Source organism: Aulostomus chinensis, chromosome 13 (genome assembly GCF_037954235.1).
Source record: "Aulostomus chinensis isolate RoL2024-O1b breed Wild chromosome 13, RoL_Achi_v1.0, whole genome shotgun sequence".
In the NCBI taxonomy this organism is placed as follows: domain Eukaryota; kingdom Metazoa; phylum Chordata; class Actinopteri; order Syngnathiformes; family Aulostomidae; genus Aulostomus; species Aulostomus chinensis.
The window spans coordinates 25,053,572-25,070,167 of NC_141332.1; the positions used below are offsets into that span (position 1 = coordinate 25,053,572).

Consider the following 16,596-nt stretch of genomic DNA (forward strand, 5'->3'; position numbering starts at 1 on the left):
GCAGTAAGACATTAAAGTAGATACGGGTGACGTGTATTCTAGGATTGTAGAGCGAGACACGTGGCTCCGTGGGATAGCAAGTCAAGGAGAAGGAAGGAGAGTACATTTTCTTCAACATCTGTCCCAAACACATAAAAATAATATGAAGAATTATAATTCTGTGCCGATGAAAGACACATTATCTTATTGTCATCAGGGTGGCATTTTTTAAATTCTCTCGGAACACACCAAACTAGCTGTAAAAATCTATGATGAAAATGACCTGCAGTCCATGAACTCTAAAGAGCTGCGTGTATTTTTCACATATTTCATTGCTTTTAAAAAAGAACATGTTATTTAAATGTACATTAACCACATTTATCCTCATCTATAAAAGGTAATAACTGCCTGTTTCCCAAAACTCTTGACATTAAATATCAGGGCTACTCTGTGGCTCCCTGAGCTTATGTGATTTCAGATCGACGTTCGCTCATGATTTAGATCTGCTCTCATCAAATTCCGTCGATAATTAATTGAGAACAGCTTCTGTTTGAAGAGTTGTGGGTCCTCAGGGAAAGTTCCCGTCGGCTGCATTCTTCATACTAATGACAACAATAACCAGACTCTGCTTCACAATCCTCATGCATTCCTCTTAATCTTTTATTTTTGTACTTATTGATGCCATTTACCCTAAAAGTTGCTGACTTCTTGACTTCTACAGGTCCACAGAGCTCAGAGTCCCTCTCCGACCCAGCCAGAGCTTATGCGCCGGGCTGAAGCAGCTAACTTCCTGTTGGCGGCGTGACCACATAAATGTGTAACTGATACTCCTTCTTTTAAAAGGTTTTCCAAAGTTTGTTGGGTTTAATTCTGATGCTGTTTTTCCTTCTGTAAAGACTGTGTATGGACCGCTATAGCAAGATCACTTCATAGCGCACAGTTGCTTGCTCTGGGCCCCTGAGTCCAAAACTGGGGTGCGCACAGTTAAGCAAGAGAATGCAAAAAAAATTGTTGCATCCTCTTCAAATCATCCATTGGAAATAAACCAGGGATTTATGTTATTCCCACCTGCGTTCTGCATAGACCCGCTCTGCCTCTCGTCTGATTGGTTCTGACCCAGAGTAGGGCTGCAGGCATGCGCACCCAGTACGTCCATCTCCTCCAGGACAGGAGAAGATAGGATCCTTTAGCATCCAATATTTTGCCTAAGGAGTATAAATGTGGATGGATGATAGGAACAATCTCGCCATTCGCCCATGAGAGCATCAGAACCTCTGAGGATGCAAAACAACAGAATCTCAAGTGTTAAAACCATCTGCTCCGGAGCTTCCTGCACTAGCCTGAATGTCAGCAGCGCTAGCCCAGCCACTGGTGCTGCTAGCATCATTCTGTGGAGGAAGAGGGGGGCACAGCAGGAGGCTGCGTGTTTCAGGTGGTACAGCACGTGTAAAAGTTTGATATTTAGCCTTTGAAATCTGAAAGAGACTCAAAAGTATCCGCTCCCCAAGATGTCTGGATTTTTGTCGTCGTTGTCTTGACTTAATATACTTTTTTGACAGTTGTGTAAAGTCTGTCATGGCTGACACCATGATATGAGGGGAAAGCTGGAAAAGTACAGTCTGTCTTGTCTTCTCCCCACTCTGTCTTCCCATAGCGTTGTGCTATTGTCTCTATCTATCTGTTTTCCTCGTTTCTTGTCTGTCTTGACATGCACACACTTACATGTAGAGACACACACTCCCCTCTGCACCCGATCCCAGCCTCAGCTCAGGATGAGGGTAAACAAACTAATGTTTAGATTTCACGGAAGTGGAAACCGATCCGTCCGAGTCTGCTCTGTCACTCAGCAACACTCCTGTTTATGTTTGTCTCTTTGGTAAGTATCTGTGAGTGGCAGCATATGTGAGCATTCAAGTGTGTGTGTGTGTGTGTGTGTGTGTGTGTGTGTGTGTGTGTGTGTGTGTGTGTGTGTGTGTGTGTGTGTGTGTGTGTGTGTGTGTGTGTGTGTGTGTGTGGTAGACCACATTCCTTATTTATGCTTTAAAATTAAGCCTCTCTGTTTAACTCCTGTTGTAAACAGATTGTGGGGGGTGGAGGGTTGGGGGGGGGGCTCTACATTGATCAAGGCCTCATGGGATGATGATGAGGATGATGACAAGGTTGAGGATGAAGAGGAGATAGCAGTACTGATGATAGTGCTGGTGATGCTGCGGCTAATGATGGAGGATATTCCACTCGTAGGCCATACAATCATTGCAAGCTTTTGTCATTGTGGAGGCAGCCTTATAAATATGTCAGTACATTTAAACGATTTTAGGAAATTATTGCCATAAACTGACCTTTCAAAAAGAACTGTAATAGTCCGTCTGAATTTAGGTTTTCTAAGTTGGACCAAGATGATACGTTTTGTAATCGAGTACCTCCAGCATGGATTCACTTCAATCAGCCCCCACAATGCACTCATTTACATTTTACTGCCAATCGTGTATATTTGATAGCAGCTCCATTTCAAGGAACATGATGCCTTTTAGGATGTTGTTTTTGGATGGTGGGGGTTTAGGTCTCTGCCGCATTTTAAATGTCTACACGGCAGTGCCGACGTGTATCTATGAATTGAAAATGAAGGAAAACCAGGAGCTGACTGATAGGAGGGGAAGAAAAAAAAACAATCCCCCAACGGTAAATGGAAAGAGCTTCTGTATGAATTTGTGGAAAATGGGCTGAAATGTGACAAAACTTTGCAGTAAGTGCAAGGTGAATGTAGCACGTTCAATTAATTTCAAACAGAAAACCCTGAAGTCCTCCACTTGTCGTTTTTTTCACCATTACATGACGACAAGGGCTGTCAGAGAAACACAAAGCACTCAGGGTTGCGTGTTAGGAGCCGCCTGAATGGCACCAGGCCTAACGAGAGCCCGGCAGGGACCCTGAGGTGGGCCTGGCACCTGCAGTCTGCCTCTGAGAGGAAGGAGGAGCTGTGTGTGTGTGTGTGTGTGTGTGTGTGTGTGTGTGGGTGGGTGTGTGTGGGTGTGTGTGTGTGTGTGTGCAGTCATGTGAGGTTTTTTTCAAGGCATGTATCATGGTGGGGGGGTGCAGTTCAGATGTCACTGTCTCAAGCCGATCATTTAGCCTCGGTTATTGAGGGGAGATGTTGAAGCAGAGGATCTCAAACCCTGGATGTGAACTGAAACACTGCATTAGAGGATTAGAATGATAATGAATGTGTGTTTTCTTCACGCGTTCCTTGTTAAAACAGAATTACTAGGTCGAACCTTGGCTGGACAGCTGAATTCTAGATTATTTAAGTGATACTTAAATAAAAGTGAAGACTCGTCCAGGTTTGATCATGGCAGCGCCCGACTAGAAGTGTTGCGTTTACTTTGGCGCTCAGATCAAAGAGTTGGTGGGTTACTGCAATATGACTTGAATATGACTGGATACAGAAGTGATCTACCTAAAGATGCGCTTGAGAGTTTGAGGACCAGCGCTTTTGGCCATGTTTGCCACCATTAGTTTCCTGCTGAGTGTACATAGCTGAGTCTACCTGCATCCTGGACAGAAGGAGAGAGGAGGCGAGGAGGCCTTTCTTGTCTTGTTAAGTTCTTCTACAAGCACGCCAGCGCTAGATTAGCTCTGCTTGTTGTTCTTGGACTATGCTTGTTAAACGAGAATGTTAACGCACATTCGGCCGAAGAATGTAAGTACTGTACAGCAGGGTGAGACAGTCGTAAGGGTGGCGTTGGCACTGAAAGCTCTGCGAGGGAGAGCGGAGGTGGAATGACAGTCGTGGGTTGTTTCTGCTGTTTCGTCTGAGAGAAGGTTTGGAAGGTGCCCACGAGCTCCGGGGCAGCTTATAGAAACCAGACCTGGCGAGTTTACACTGAACGCAAGATCCCTTAGAATTAAGCTGTGAACTGCGGACAGCTCACAGGAAACGCCTCTTTGCAAAGCAAACATACATGTATTTTATGGCAGCCACTTTACTGCTTTTTTATTATGGGCTCCAATGAGTCGACATTTCAACATGGCCTCGGTCTAATTTCCTCTGCTTTTCTTCACCCTTTTTTTCGCTGCTGGACGACCCTTCCCACACACACTCTGCCTACCTATTCCTGTTAAAATAATACTGCTTTTTCAGCAGTGGCCATTTTTACATTCATGGAGGTGTGAGGGCCAGCTAGTCAGGTTGTTTTGACAGATTCAGGGACTTTATTGCAGCCCCTAGGGCACCAGCGGGGGTGTGAATGGCCCCCCACCTCACCCTCCACCCCAGTCCCAAAAGGAGAGTAACACAGCTGCTGCTACTCCTTCTGCCCCTTCCCTCGTCTCGTGTCAGTCCCTTCACCTGGTCTCCATATGATTGTGACCCTCACACACACACACACACACGCTCACACGCCATAAAAGGTAAAAGAGGTGTCAAATCTAATTCTGTAATACTGCCACACACAAAAATGCCATACACACACACACACACACACACACACACACACACACACACACACACACACCTCTACCATCTCACCAGGTCAGTAAACAAAGAATAAAGAATCTGTCTTAAATGCTTTATTGTGTTCCCTGCAGGTCTTACGTTCATGTTTTTAGCTCCTTTGTATAAAAATGTCAGTAAACTGGGTAAGAAAACATCAACTATCTGATGGTTGAAAGACCCACTTCCCCCATGTCGCTCCTTCCTCCCCCCACCCTGCTGGTGGACGCTCACGTAGCTGCGGGACTGCCCTGGCCTGATCACGCTTGCATCATGTCACACGCTGCAGCAGCACAGCCATGCATGAGAGCTAGTTGAGCTAGCATAGTCTGAATGTTTCTCACTGCTCACTGGGGCCTCAGGTCCTCCGCAGCATCTCCAAGACAGCAGGTTCCACGTGACATCATGTCCACATTCAGCGCTCGTTTCTGTGGGCCAAACTTACTGGAAACATGTCAGTTTGTGTTGAACCATCACGTTGAGCCATCTGGATAGTCAAAGGCTAGTTAAAGTGAATCGAGTAGACCTGGAAAAGTAGATGCATGTGTTTCAGGAGACATTCAGCATGATGAATTCTTGTGCTCTGCATTTGAATGAGGACACATGAACTAATTTTGAGGCCTATTCTGTCTTGTGCTAGTGTGGTAAATAAGTCATTTTCTTAGCAGCCGCATGCATTACAGGTTTGTTCCTCAATCTAAAGCTTTAAATCTTGTCTTGACGGTGCAGAGCATGTGGGGCAGTAGGGGGTTAACTGCACCAGAGTTATTTGGTTCTTGGACACAGTGGCCTCGCCTGCCGGATGCAAGTTTGACTCAAGGGCAAAATCCAGAGTGAAAGCCTCTCATGCTTTGACTGGTTGCCAACTCTGCGCTCTCTCGCTCGCTCTCTCTCTCTCGCTCTATTGCTCACTTGCTTGTGCTCCCCTGTCAATCTCATCCCTCTCTCCTCTCTGCTATCCCCTCCCCTCTCTCTCTCTCTGATTTACTCTCTCTTTCTCCCCGCTCCATTCCTCCTCTGATCCTTTCCCACATCAAAATCAGGACTGACATAAAGCAGGTCCAGTGTCCCTCTCAGCACAGCATGACCTCCTCCAAAATTATGTCATCTTCTTAGAGAGATATGGTGTGCAAAACACTTCAATAGATAATATAAATCCACTGTTACATGTGTTTGAATGAGCTGGAAATATCTGATTTGGTTTGATCTGTTTTGTTGGACAAAAGAGCAATGAAAAGGGTGTTCACAAACTTTGAGAACTTTATCTGTGCAAAGGCAGTTGTCTCCAAGTGTTTGGTGTGTTTCAGGGTGATAAAACTTAACCTCACTGCCGTGCAGTCCCCGATGCAGATCGACCTTTCTGTGCTGATGGATGTGGAGAAGCTGCAGCAGGGTCCATGTGTAGCTCCAGGACGTGGAGCTCACCACACACGTCCCGGAGTTTAGCGCTGACAAGCTGCTGGAGGTCCACTGGGCCTGCTGGATGGACGGGACCCCCAGAGCTGGGTTTGAGTGACTGCTGGACACCGCTGCACTAAAATCACTGATTTCCTTAAGGGAGTCCGGACAACATGAGATTCTGTGCTGGCTGACTTTATTTGAAAACTGACAAAAATAGGTAAATCCAGATCAGAAGCCTTTCATAAAATATATATCGTCACATTAAAAAAAACAACAACTCGCATTTTCACATGTGCTCACTATGATGAGCAGCCACGTTGAGGCGGTACCAAAGAGGCTGTGGAAACAGACTTCCTGGTCCCAAAGCTGAGACGAGTCAAGCTAATATCATGTAATGGAAAAAAAAAAAAAGTCTTCTGTGAGCTTTTGGTTCCCATCACACTCTGCTTTTTTTTGTTTGGCGTGTGTTCTGCATAAATCCAAGGTGGCCCATCTCCGAGTCGGTATGACTCACCAAGGCCTCTGAGGATTGCAGACTGACAGGTTAAGAAACCACATAGAGCAAATGCCTTCAGGCAGGGAACCAAGTCAACTCATGTCTCCGCAGGCAAGCCACTTATTCAGCTAGACAGCCTGCTATAATTCTGCACGTTGTAAAAAGCCACCAACAAAAAGATACTTCACCAGATGTGCAGGGGAGTCCAGGATCGTGGACTCTGTCTGTCCTGTCACTTCCTCTTGATCTGATCTTGATCGTGCCACACCTCACGCCCCGGCTTCCATCTAAGAATAGGACGGCTGAGTTGCGGGGGCGTCAGTTTGTAAACACTTTGCCGAGGTAGCTCGCAGCAGGTCACGCTGACGGTATTCTGCAACAGTGCTTCAAGGAGAAGATTCCCAGCATTCCTCCCTGTTTAGGGAGAGATACAGGACTTCGCAGATAGGAAGTCATCTGTCATTAGGGGGTAATCACTTCTTGAGGAGGATTGCAATGCCTGGAATGATTACTGTTGTTATCGGCAGTGAAACTTGGCGCAGAGAGAGCGGATGAGCCCCCCCCCCCACCCATGTCTTTCTGTTTTTGTCTGTGAGTTCAGGACTTGTTTTTCAAAACTTCCCCACCATTGCATTTAATTTTGCATGCAGTGAAGTCTGCAGCGCACAACTTTTGTGGTGTATACATGGTGCAATGTTGACTTAAAGCAAGTCAGTATTTTGTACCTGGGGGCATTTCTTATTACTAATGGCTCATGTGTAATGATGCCTATCATGTCAGTGGTGCAGCAAAGTGGATGAAATCTGTCGTGCAGACTCATGTTGCAAAAACCAAGTATTTACCAACTGCACCGGGGGTGGATGCTGTGTCCTGCAGCACTTGTCGATATTTGTGTTTCCATTTACTCGTCAGAATAATTAAGGCGAAGGGAAAAATACGCATTAGGTTTGTTTCTGCCGAAGCAAATGAAATCAGCCACATTAATCTTCCATTAGATGGCGGTGCAGGCAATATTCCGCATGACTTTTATAAGCATAGCAGAAGAAGAAGAGCCGTCAGTCAGTGAAAAATGGGAAGAAGTCTCGAGGAATTACCTTCAGTTGGACAACTCGTAACTGTTCTTGAGTGCTAACTATAATATTGGACACATTACCGCTGTCCGGAGACCAGTTTGGGAATGTTTGGGAAAGTCTGAGAATGACGACAGCGGAAACAGTTGGTCATGTGAGCTCAGTAGTCACTACATGAGATTATTGGAACAACTGGAACAACTGGAGTTTCCATTTCAAGTTTTACTCCATTTTGAAAAAGAGAAAACCCACTTGCTAATGTACCCAGATTTTGTGATTTCCAGGAAGCTTTCCTATGGCTACTAAATAAGACTGATGTACACGTATGTTTGTAGGGTTCTTAACTTGGTTTAAGATATTTGTCTGGTTGTCTTCTAACTTCTTTCTTCTCTTGCCTCCTGCCACTTGAGACTTCAGGTGGGATGATGTCGTTACAAAAAAGCCCGTCAATGCTTGCCTGGCATGCCAAGCCAAGTATTTGTCTTTCGGGGTTCTCGCCCCGCTTCCCCCCTGCCTCCAACCACCACCACCACCACCACCACCACGTCCTCCTCTTCTCCTTCCCCCACCCCTGGATCCTTGAGAACAGGAAGTGTATCTTGTTAAGTGATGGATGGGCCCCCTGCTCTTGCTGAGAGGAAAGAAAAAAAGCCTTTCTTTCCCTCCAGGGCAGTCAGATGAGTTTAGCAGTCTCAAAGCTGAGGGTCGGCCCTGTTTTTTGGGAGTGCCTTGGAACCCTTGGAGCCTGAGTGCCTGAAAGCCACGGGTGCTTCTCCATTATGTGTGCAGAGAGAATTAACAACTGATCAGTAGCAGGTGGCATTTCTGCAAAAGAGAGATGGATGTGAAATTCAAAAGCATTTATCAGAATTAGACAGCGTGCTTGTGTGTGCATTTGTTTGCCCGTTTGCATGGGAGTGTCTGTCTGTGCGTGTTATTAAGCCAGGGGTCATCAGGTTTGTGTTGGCATGCCGCCGCCAGATTGTTCCAGGGAGTGCAACTCAGGAAGTGTCCCTGACACGTCCTCCGCATAGTGCAATGCACACTGCTGATACCGGCCTGACCTGCTTTGACAACTGCAGGCTGCAATCCCCACTGCATCCTTCTCACCTCCTGCACACAACAACATGTAATAACCACTAACCTCAGACAGCAACTGCACTCTCACTTGTTTTATAGCTCTGCTGCTTTCATCCTCAGACTTGTGGACGCTACTTGAGCACTGCAGCCCTCTATCCGTCTCCCAGTTGGTTGCTCCAGCAGCCTCCCTTCATCCACAGTGACGTCATTTTTCTCTGTTTGTCATATCCTGACGGTTTGTCACTCATAGCCAGACGCTTTCCTCAAAACGAGCGGAAGAATCCCGAGACCTGAAAAACAAGAACATTTCCGCTCATGATCCATTGCTCCTTTGTTAGCTGCGACTCTGTTGTGGTTACCTAAGGGTAGCTACTAATGTTTGTCTCCAGTTTCCATCCGCTCATGTTCCATATACATACTTAGGAAAAACAAGAAAAAAGAGCAACAGATAAAAGGCTGGAAAACTGTCCATTGCTCCTGTAAATGGTTATCCAGCGGGGAAATAAGACAACTATAAACAAACTGTAAAAATGACATCCTGCGCTCTTCACACACAGTTGCGGCAAAGGCCGCTGATGGTTTCTATCATTGAGTAAAGAGCTGCTAGTAACTACTTCAAAAACTAAGCCTTGATTGTACAGAACTACATATTATGTTTAAGATTTAGTTTTATTTTGAGGCCACAAGATACAACATGTTTGCTAAATTTCATTTAATGTGTGGCTGGAAAATGATCTAGTATGTTCAGTCATTTCAGTTCATTTGAGGCTATAAGTTATAAAAAAAAAAAAAAAACTAAATTATGGGAACAAATCATATCTCATGACCTCAGAGTTGTTTTCTCCTCTCTTGCCACTTCAGGGCAGATCTTCATAGTTTTTAATCTGTAAGCATGGAATCTCTTGGAGGTTTTTTTTTTCCCTCCATAAATTATTTAATAGTAGATCACCGAAAACATTAAATAGGTAGCTAAGAAATGTAAAATATGGAGGATAAGAAAGATAAAAGACCCAAGCCAACCGTTGGGCTGGGGAACTTCATGCAGCGTGTGGAGTTTCAGGAATAGCCGTTGTGATGGTTGAGCAAAGGGGAGTTCAAAGGCGGCTGGTCGGGTCCCTCAAAGCGGCCCTGATCACTCCTGACGTGACCTCCTGCATGGCTTGCGTCTGCGTGTGTCTCCCGCCACTGTGGCCTGTCTGGCCCGTAGCGAGGGGCTCCACTGGCTTTACAACTGGGCCTCACTGAGTCTCCGGAGAAGAACAACAATGAAACTGTCAGTTCTGGTTGATGTTTATTTTTATGTTGATTCCACATTCTGACGCTAAGTTTAAAGTCTCATTCAGAGCAAAAGAAATGCATGATGTTATTTTCAGACTCTGCTGTGCTTTAGCTGCAGCTGGCTGGTCCTGTGGATACACAATCCACATGAAACAACATCGCACACTGCTGCTTGTCACCGCAGCCTGGCTGAGAAAACGGAGACAGGACGTATTTGCGCGTCCGTCTGCCTGTCTGTGTTTGAGAGGCGCCTGCCACTTAATGACGTCTGACAAGTGAGACAGCCACGGCTTTGGGTACTTAAAGGCTGTTTTGGGGTCATGGAGACGTGCTCTGGAGGAAGTGGAGGGTTCATCAGATAACAGCAACGATGTCTCCACGCTGGCTGCTGGAAGTGTGTATTTCACAGTATTTACTTAAAGCCTTCAGCTAATGGCTTACAGTCAATAATCAATCAGCTGAGTAGAGCAAATGTTAGTTCCCACATCTTTCCACGTTGCAAAGAAGCAGTAAGGAGGTCAGAGGCCAAAGGTCACAGTCATTGTGTCGCGACTATTTTTGTGACACCAAAGTGTTGCTGCAGTTATTAATGAAAGGCTGGAGCAGGAGTTCCACTTCAGTGGATGTAGCGCTGCTGTTGTAGCCTCACTTCACAGGTCTGTGTCGCTGTGATCGTGGCACGCATGCTGACTGTCTCCTTCTGATTCCACAGGCTCTGATGCGTCCGGGTCGCCTCGACCAAATCGTCTATGTGCCTCTTCCAGATGCTCCAACACGAAGGGAAATATTTTCCCTCCAGTTTCGTAACATGCCCGTGGCTGAAAATGTGTCTCTTGACACCCTCGTGACCCGCACGAACAAGTACTCCGGAGCAGAGGTGAGTTATATTTTACTGAGTGAAAGGGGAAGAGAAGCTTGTGAACAAAACCAAAGGATGTGTACGAAATCAACCATTTCTGTGCGGCGTCTTCATAAAACTTACCTACATCATAAAAACAGAGGCTGTTCCAGAAAGAAAGTGTTCAATCCAACTTGATCTTAAATCTAATCTGATCGAAGATTAGCCAGCCTTTTTAGATTAAGGGTGTTTCCACACCTCCACACTGCATGAATCAGAATGCTGCGTTCCTTTTACTTCAGAATTTCAGAGGTCAGATCCAGGAGTGATGTCACACTCGGGTTGAAGTCGGAAAAAGTTTAATCACACATTGTTGACATCTCAGCCAGTTGATGACAGCACTCAGTACACAACAGGCTGTATTATGTACATACAAAGAAGAACAGTGCTGCGTGCGAGACTGATTTAACACGACAAAGTTAAGACCCAAGTGCTGACCATGACCTGCTATCAGAGCGTTAAGAGAACTGACTTGAGGGGCAGCCATTGTGAAGGTATCTTCTGTTGGGTTCCACTTTTTTAACAAAGAACATGGAATCGCTCGATCAACACTCAACATCCGTGGCCAGAAGAGCCAAAACGTTACGTCTGCAAATTGAAGACTTCACCTCAATAAAAGGACGATAGATTCAAGGCTTTAACGCCTAAAAGTTCCTTCAAATGTTGACCAAATCAGCCGCAGTCCTCTCCTCTCTTCTGTAAAAAAAAATCAACTCTGAGTTCGACTTGAAGAATCTCGGCTGACTAGAGGCTCTCCTGAGTGATTTTCAATAAAAGATTAGAACTTGAATGCATGAGGAAGAAAAATGTAAATATCAAAGGACCTTGAAATGTTTTACTCCGCGTGACCTCGTGTCTTCAGTGCTCGTGTTCATAATCTCCTCTGGAGGTTTTGGGGGAAGATCAATGAGACTAAAGCGTCCCCCTCCCTTCCCGTAACTGTACCTCACTGCAACACTTTCACAACCTCCATCTTCAACCTCTTGGCTCCTGCTGACTTCCAAGTACACGACTGTGTCCTGCATTACAGAGACACGTTATTGTACTTTTCCATGATGTCTGCGTTGTATCTGCTCTGTGTCACGGAGCGCACCCGTGATCTCACAGCTGACTGGAAGTAATTGTACAAACGCTCCTTTGTGTGTGACAGATTTGTCTCCTCGCGTCCGTCTGCCGCGTGACTCACTTTGTTTTGATCAGAAGAAGTGCAACCGCCCTCGAAGATACAAATAACCATGAGGCTGGAAGAGATTAACCACCTTTTTTGACGGATGACTTATTGACTCACTCAGAGTTTCGGAGGTTCATGTGGAGTTCAGTTTTAACCAAACTGCAATGGTTTTTATTTTGGTTTTTTTTTTTGGTTCTGGCAAACATCCCTCGCTCCATGTATCTATCTGTCTTGTTTTTGTCAGAGAAATCATGTTTGTCTTTGACCTTCAACTGTGACAGAAAACATACATTTAACTAAATTGTGCAGTGTTTCCTCCGAATGTAAATCATCCAGAGTTACAGACGGGATTGGCTCTCTGTTCAGGTGTTTTTTTCCCTGAAACAATTGCTCAAATACAAGATTACCCTCTCAAATCCTTCAGCGCTTAATAATCGACAAATGTGTGTTTTTGCTGCTTCTATCTTTAATTTCTCCTCACCGACTGAACTCAGGGTTCTTGGTACTTAACCCTTCACTGGCTCCTCTTAGAATTAAAGCTAAGTAGCAGAAGCTGCTTTTAGTGACTGCGCCGCTGAAAGGTGCAACAAACTATGAGAAAAATCCAAATTTAAGCTAAAACCCACCTCTAAAACATTACTTTGAACTATTTTTTTTGCCTGTTTTTAAAAAAAAATGTTTTTACTCTGTTTGCTTTTCTGTTGATCCGCTGGCTTGCTTTTATTTATTGTGTCATTTATTTACCGTGAGTGCCGTCATTGCAACTGAGTGTGCGCTCTGACGTCCACTCCAACCAGCTTGAGTCTGTGGGAGTTTACATGTTTGTCCCCCGTAGATCCGGCGTCATGACGACCACACTGTCGCTGTTTGTTTGTGTGAGTTCTTCCCCGTGTACTCTGTCAGTAAAACACAGTACCGAAATAGATTATACTTCAGTTTTGGATAACGCATGGAGACCTCATCATGAGATCAGGAAATGTGCGTTAGGGTTCAAAGACAAAACACTTTATTTCTCACAAGGAACTTCATTTGTGCTGTGCATAAGTTAAAAAAACAGTAGTGGCAGCCATTTTACATAAAATATAGAGACCCATACTTAGGTCGTATACAATTTAAAATATTTACAGGCTGGTACAGTAATAATGTAGTATTGCTACAGTGCAGTAGGTGATGTAGTAGTAGAGGAAGTGGTGTATTTCTCTATTCTGTAAGTGTTGTCGCTCGTCGATGTACTGTAATTCCTTTTTTCATTTGTTGCTGCGGAAACAGGGCTGTCAATCGTAAGAGACTAAATAAGCCATTTTAGTGTTCAGTATCCATCCATCCATCCATCCATCCATCCATCCATTGTCTTCCGCTTATCTTGTTAAGGGTGGTGGGAGGTGGAGCCTATCTCAGCAGCCTTCAGGTGAGAGGCGGGGTTCACCCTGGACAGGTCACCAGTCCATGGCAGGGCCAACACATAGAGACAGACAACCATTGGCTCTCCCAGCCACGCCTACGGTCAGTTTAGAGTCTGGATTAACCTGGTCCCCTCTTGATGTCTTTGGACTGTGGAGGAAGCTGGAGTACCAGAGAGAACCCAGCAGGAACAGGGAGAACATGGAGACTCACACAGAAAGACCCCGTGCTGGAGCCATGGCTCCACACACAACATTCTTGCTGTGAGGCGACAGTGCGAACCACTGCTCCACTGTGCCGCTGAGTGTTCAGTATATTTTTACTATGAAATATTTATTTGTCAGTGCTTCACATCAGATAGAATAAATGCAAGTTTTTTTAATCTTTTAACAAGCTAGAAAACGCTGAAGACATTTTTGGAATGATCCTCTGGAGGGCAGTTGGAGGTCACGGACAGGGCCTCCTCATATCCTGAGAGCTCGCTCTGATTCCTGACTCGGCTGCCTCCACCCAAAAAAAAACAAAAAACCCAGGGGTACACCTGGAGGAGGTATGCAGCTAGAAACCAATCCCCTGCGATCAGGTGTTGCGTTTGACATCGGGGTATCTGGTGTAGTGTCTCATCTGAGGAATGGAGGTTTGCAGTCACTTGCCATCGAGTTCCTGAAGCTGCACAAAAATTCAAAGACATGCCACAGTCGAGCTGATAAGAGTCCATCGTAAGAGGAAGGGGAAAAAAAAGAGCTGGGTCTCACCTGTGTACATGGGATATTTTACATACCAGCGCTATAGATCCCATTAGATTAGATGAAACTGAGAACTTTCTCCATCTCTGAGGGGAAGTTTGAGAGAGCACAGGATACAAAAGGGCAGAAGGTGAGACGATGGCGCGTCAAGATCGGAATGAGGGACAAATACAACATCACCGCAAGTAAATAAACACATTCAGTGTGACTGACGCATTTCACATCTTGCGTCACACACACTCACAGGCGTTTGCACACTTACATCCTATGAGGTACCAACCTCCATAACGGAGACACTGATACCGGGTATCACGCTTTTTGTAAAATGTGTCCTTTGTCATTATTTTGAAACGAGCGTTTGTTTGTCCGCTGGTTGTTTCATCCAAAGTGTTGTTTCCTGCTGCAGGAAGTCCGTGATCGTCCCGGTCTACAGAAAAAAGCCTCTGGTATTAAAGAGTGAAAACGGGAATTGGTTGTTTGGGTTCATCCGACTGAAAAAGCAACAGTAAAAAGTTTGACTGCAGTGATTTTGACCTGTTAAACAACAACTGCCCACACAGCCAAGTGGCCAAAATAAAAATTTGGTGGAAAGTTTACTTTTCTGCAATCAACGAATTGGAATTATCTCCAAAAATATACATATATATAGATATGTTTCAACATGGTCCTGGACGCCTGCAACAAGCTTTGAAGCATCATTATACCCAATAAGTGGGTTTGCCTTTTAAGTACTTTCTTCGTGACTTCTTTGTGACTCCACAGTGCAGTAAGAGCCGGCCATGCAGACGTAGCTTGAAGCTCATCATGACTAACAGCTAACAACTGCACGTCTCAACCTCTGCTTTTTTAATTCTGCTGGATGCTCGGTAATCCATGAAGACCTTCAGCTCAAAATAAAGCAACTGTAACACTTCCAGTTCAGCACATTCACGGTTGTGCCGAGCGTGATCACCTGAACCAGCTGGCTTCCTCTCAGCCAGGAACACCAAGCCACGAGTCAAGAAATAACTCAAGACACCTGTTTGTTAGTACTTGAGAGGCAAAATACGCTTTCTGGGTGGAGCTTCGCTTTAGTCCAAGCCAGGATGGTTTCCGAACAAGCAGGTTTTGTGCCTCGCCAGACTTTGATGGCAGAATTCCCGCTTAATAAAGGATTATTTTTCAAGGGCTAATTTGTGATGTCAGCATCTCCTCAGAGGGTTATACGAGTCCACGGTTTGTCAAAAAGTGCAACGGCAACATTTGGTCCTGGTGACTGGGCTGTCCCAGACAAACATTAGAAAACTGAGAGACTGACTTAGTAAAGTCGAATGAAATATGCCCTGTTTTTCAGCTGAAAGTTAGACTTAATATACTCATACTCATCATACTGAGGTCTGTGGATAGAAATAAAAGGATATATGTGTGTGAGTGTGTGTACGTATATTTGTATGTATATATAGATATCGATAGATATAAATATTTATATAGAGACGTACAAATATGTGAAAATAATCAGCACTTTTATGCTGTAATGTAAATTATATTGTTTTTTCCTTTCTGAAGCTGTGATTCTTAAATGAAGCGAGAGGCATGCAAGTGATATTAATACATAACATCTATGTGGTCGCCACAGTCACATTTTTCTGTCGATAAGTGAGCTTCCACAAATCCCCCGCCAGTCTTTAACCCCATGTTCAAACATATTGGAGGAGGCGGCGAGGAGGCCGGCCTCGGCACAGACGAGCAGAGGACCTGATCATCTCGTTCTCAGTGTGACGCAGCACTTGGCACGCTAACTGTTAATGCAGTAGGCATCTGGGTGGTGAGCAGCAGCTGGCGAGCATCGATCAGCCCGGGGCCAGGCTCACGCTGCCTGGGAGTGAACGGGGGGGGCAGTAAATCAGATGTGTGTTAAAGCCACAAATTGACTTTAGTTTCAGCTTCCATATCACTGCCACTACTTTGTCCCCTCCATGATCAAGTTCCACTCACAGCTCTACTTTCCTGTCCTCTGTTGGATTAAACCGGCGGCCCTTCGGTTGCTGGGGTCATGCTGCCGCTCATGGCGACGCTCTCATTGGTTCCCCAAAACATCGCTAACAGAGTCTAATCATTAACCCTTTTCTCCCTGAACCAGACGTGATACCCACATTATTGGCTGGTGTTATAATAAAGAGGGTGTAGCTCGTGCTGTAATCCGGAGTAGATTAAATTAGTGGCTGACATGTTTGGCTAGTTGGAGTTGAACAGACGAGAGGAGGAGGATGGTTGGTCGCTCTCTAGCAGGTGGCCTGCACTGGTGTTACTGGGTTACTGTAGAAGACGGGAGTATTGGGCAAGTTTCAGTCCCCAGTCTTGGCAGTCTGTCTACCTGAAGCTTGCCTTTAATTACATTCCTGAGATTTCAGACTTGTTTTAGAGGAAAGGGAGGCCGGGTAAGGGAGGAGGAGGAGGAGGAGGAGGAGGAGGAGGAGGAGGAGGAGGAGGAGGAGGAGGAGGAGGAGGAGGGGTCATACAAGACGATGCACCTCTTGTCAGCTCGCTTGCTAGAGGCCTGTTAAAATCACCTGTCTTCCTACCTGCCCGGAATGACATCTGGTTTCCC

General features: G+C 45.4%; 1 protein-coding gene across 2 annotated transcripts in view; it reads left to right on the forward strand.

Moving 5' to 3' along the window:
* The window catches only part of afg2a (AAA ATPase AFG2A), a 112,982-nt gene that overhangs the window by 80,276 nt on the left and 16,110 nt on the right, over positions 1-16,596 (forward strand). Inside the window, exons 16-17 of one of the 2 annotated variants that reach the window (XM_086222276.1) lie at positions 10,506-10,670; positions 11,842-12,254. In XM_086222276.1, the coding sequence (XP_086078402.1) occupies positions 10,506-10,670; positions 11,842-11,946 (270 nt within the window). In that variant the 3' untranslated portion in view covers positions 11,947-12,254. Of the gene's footprint in view, positions 1-10,505; positions 10,671-11,841; positions 12,255-16,596 lie in introns of those variants that run through there. The other variant, XM_086222275.1, reaches the window with a different exon arrangement.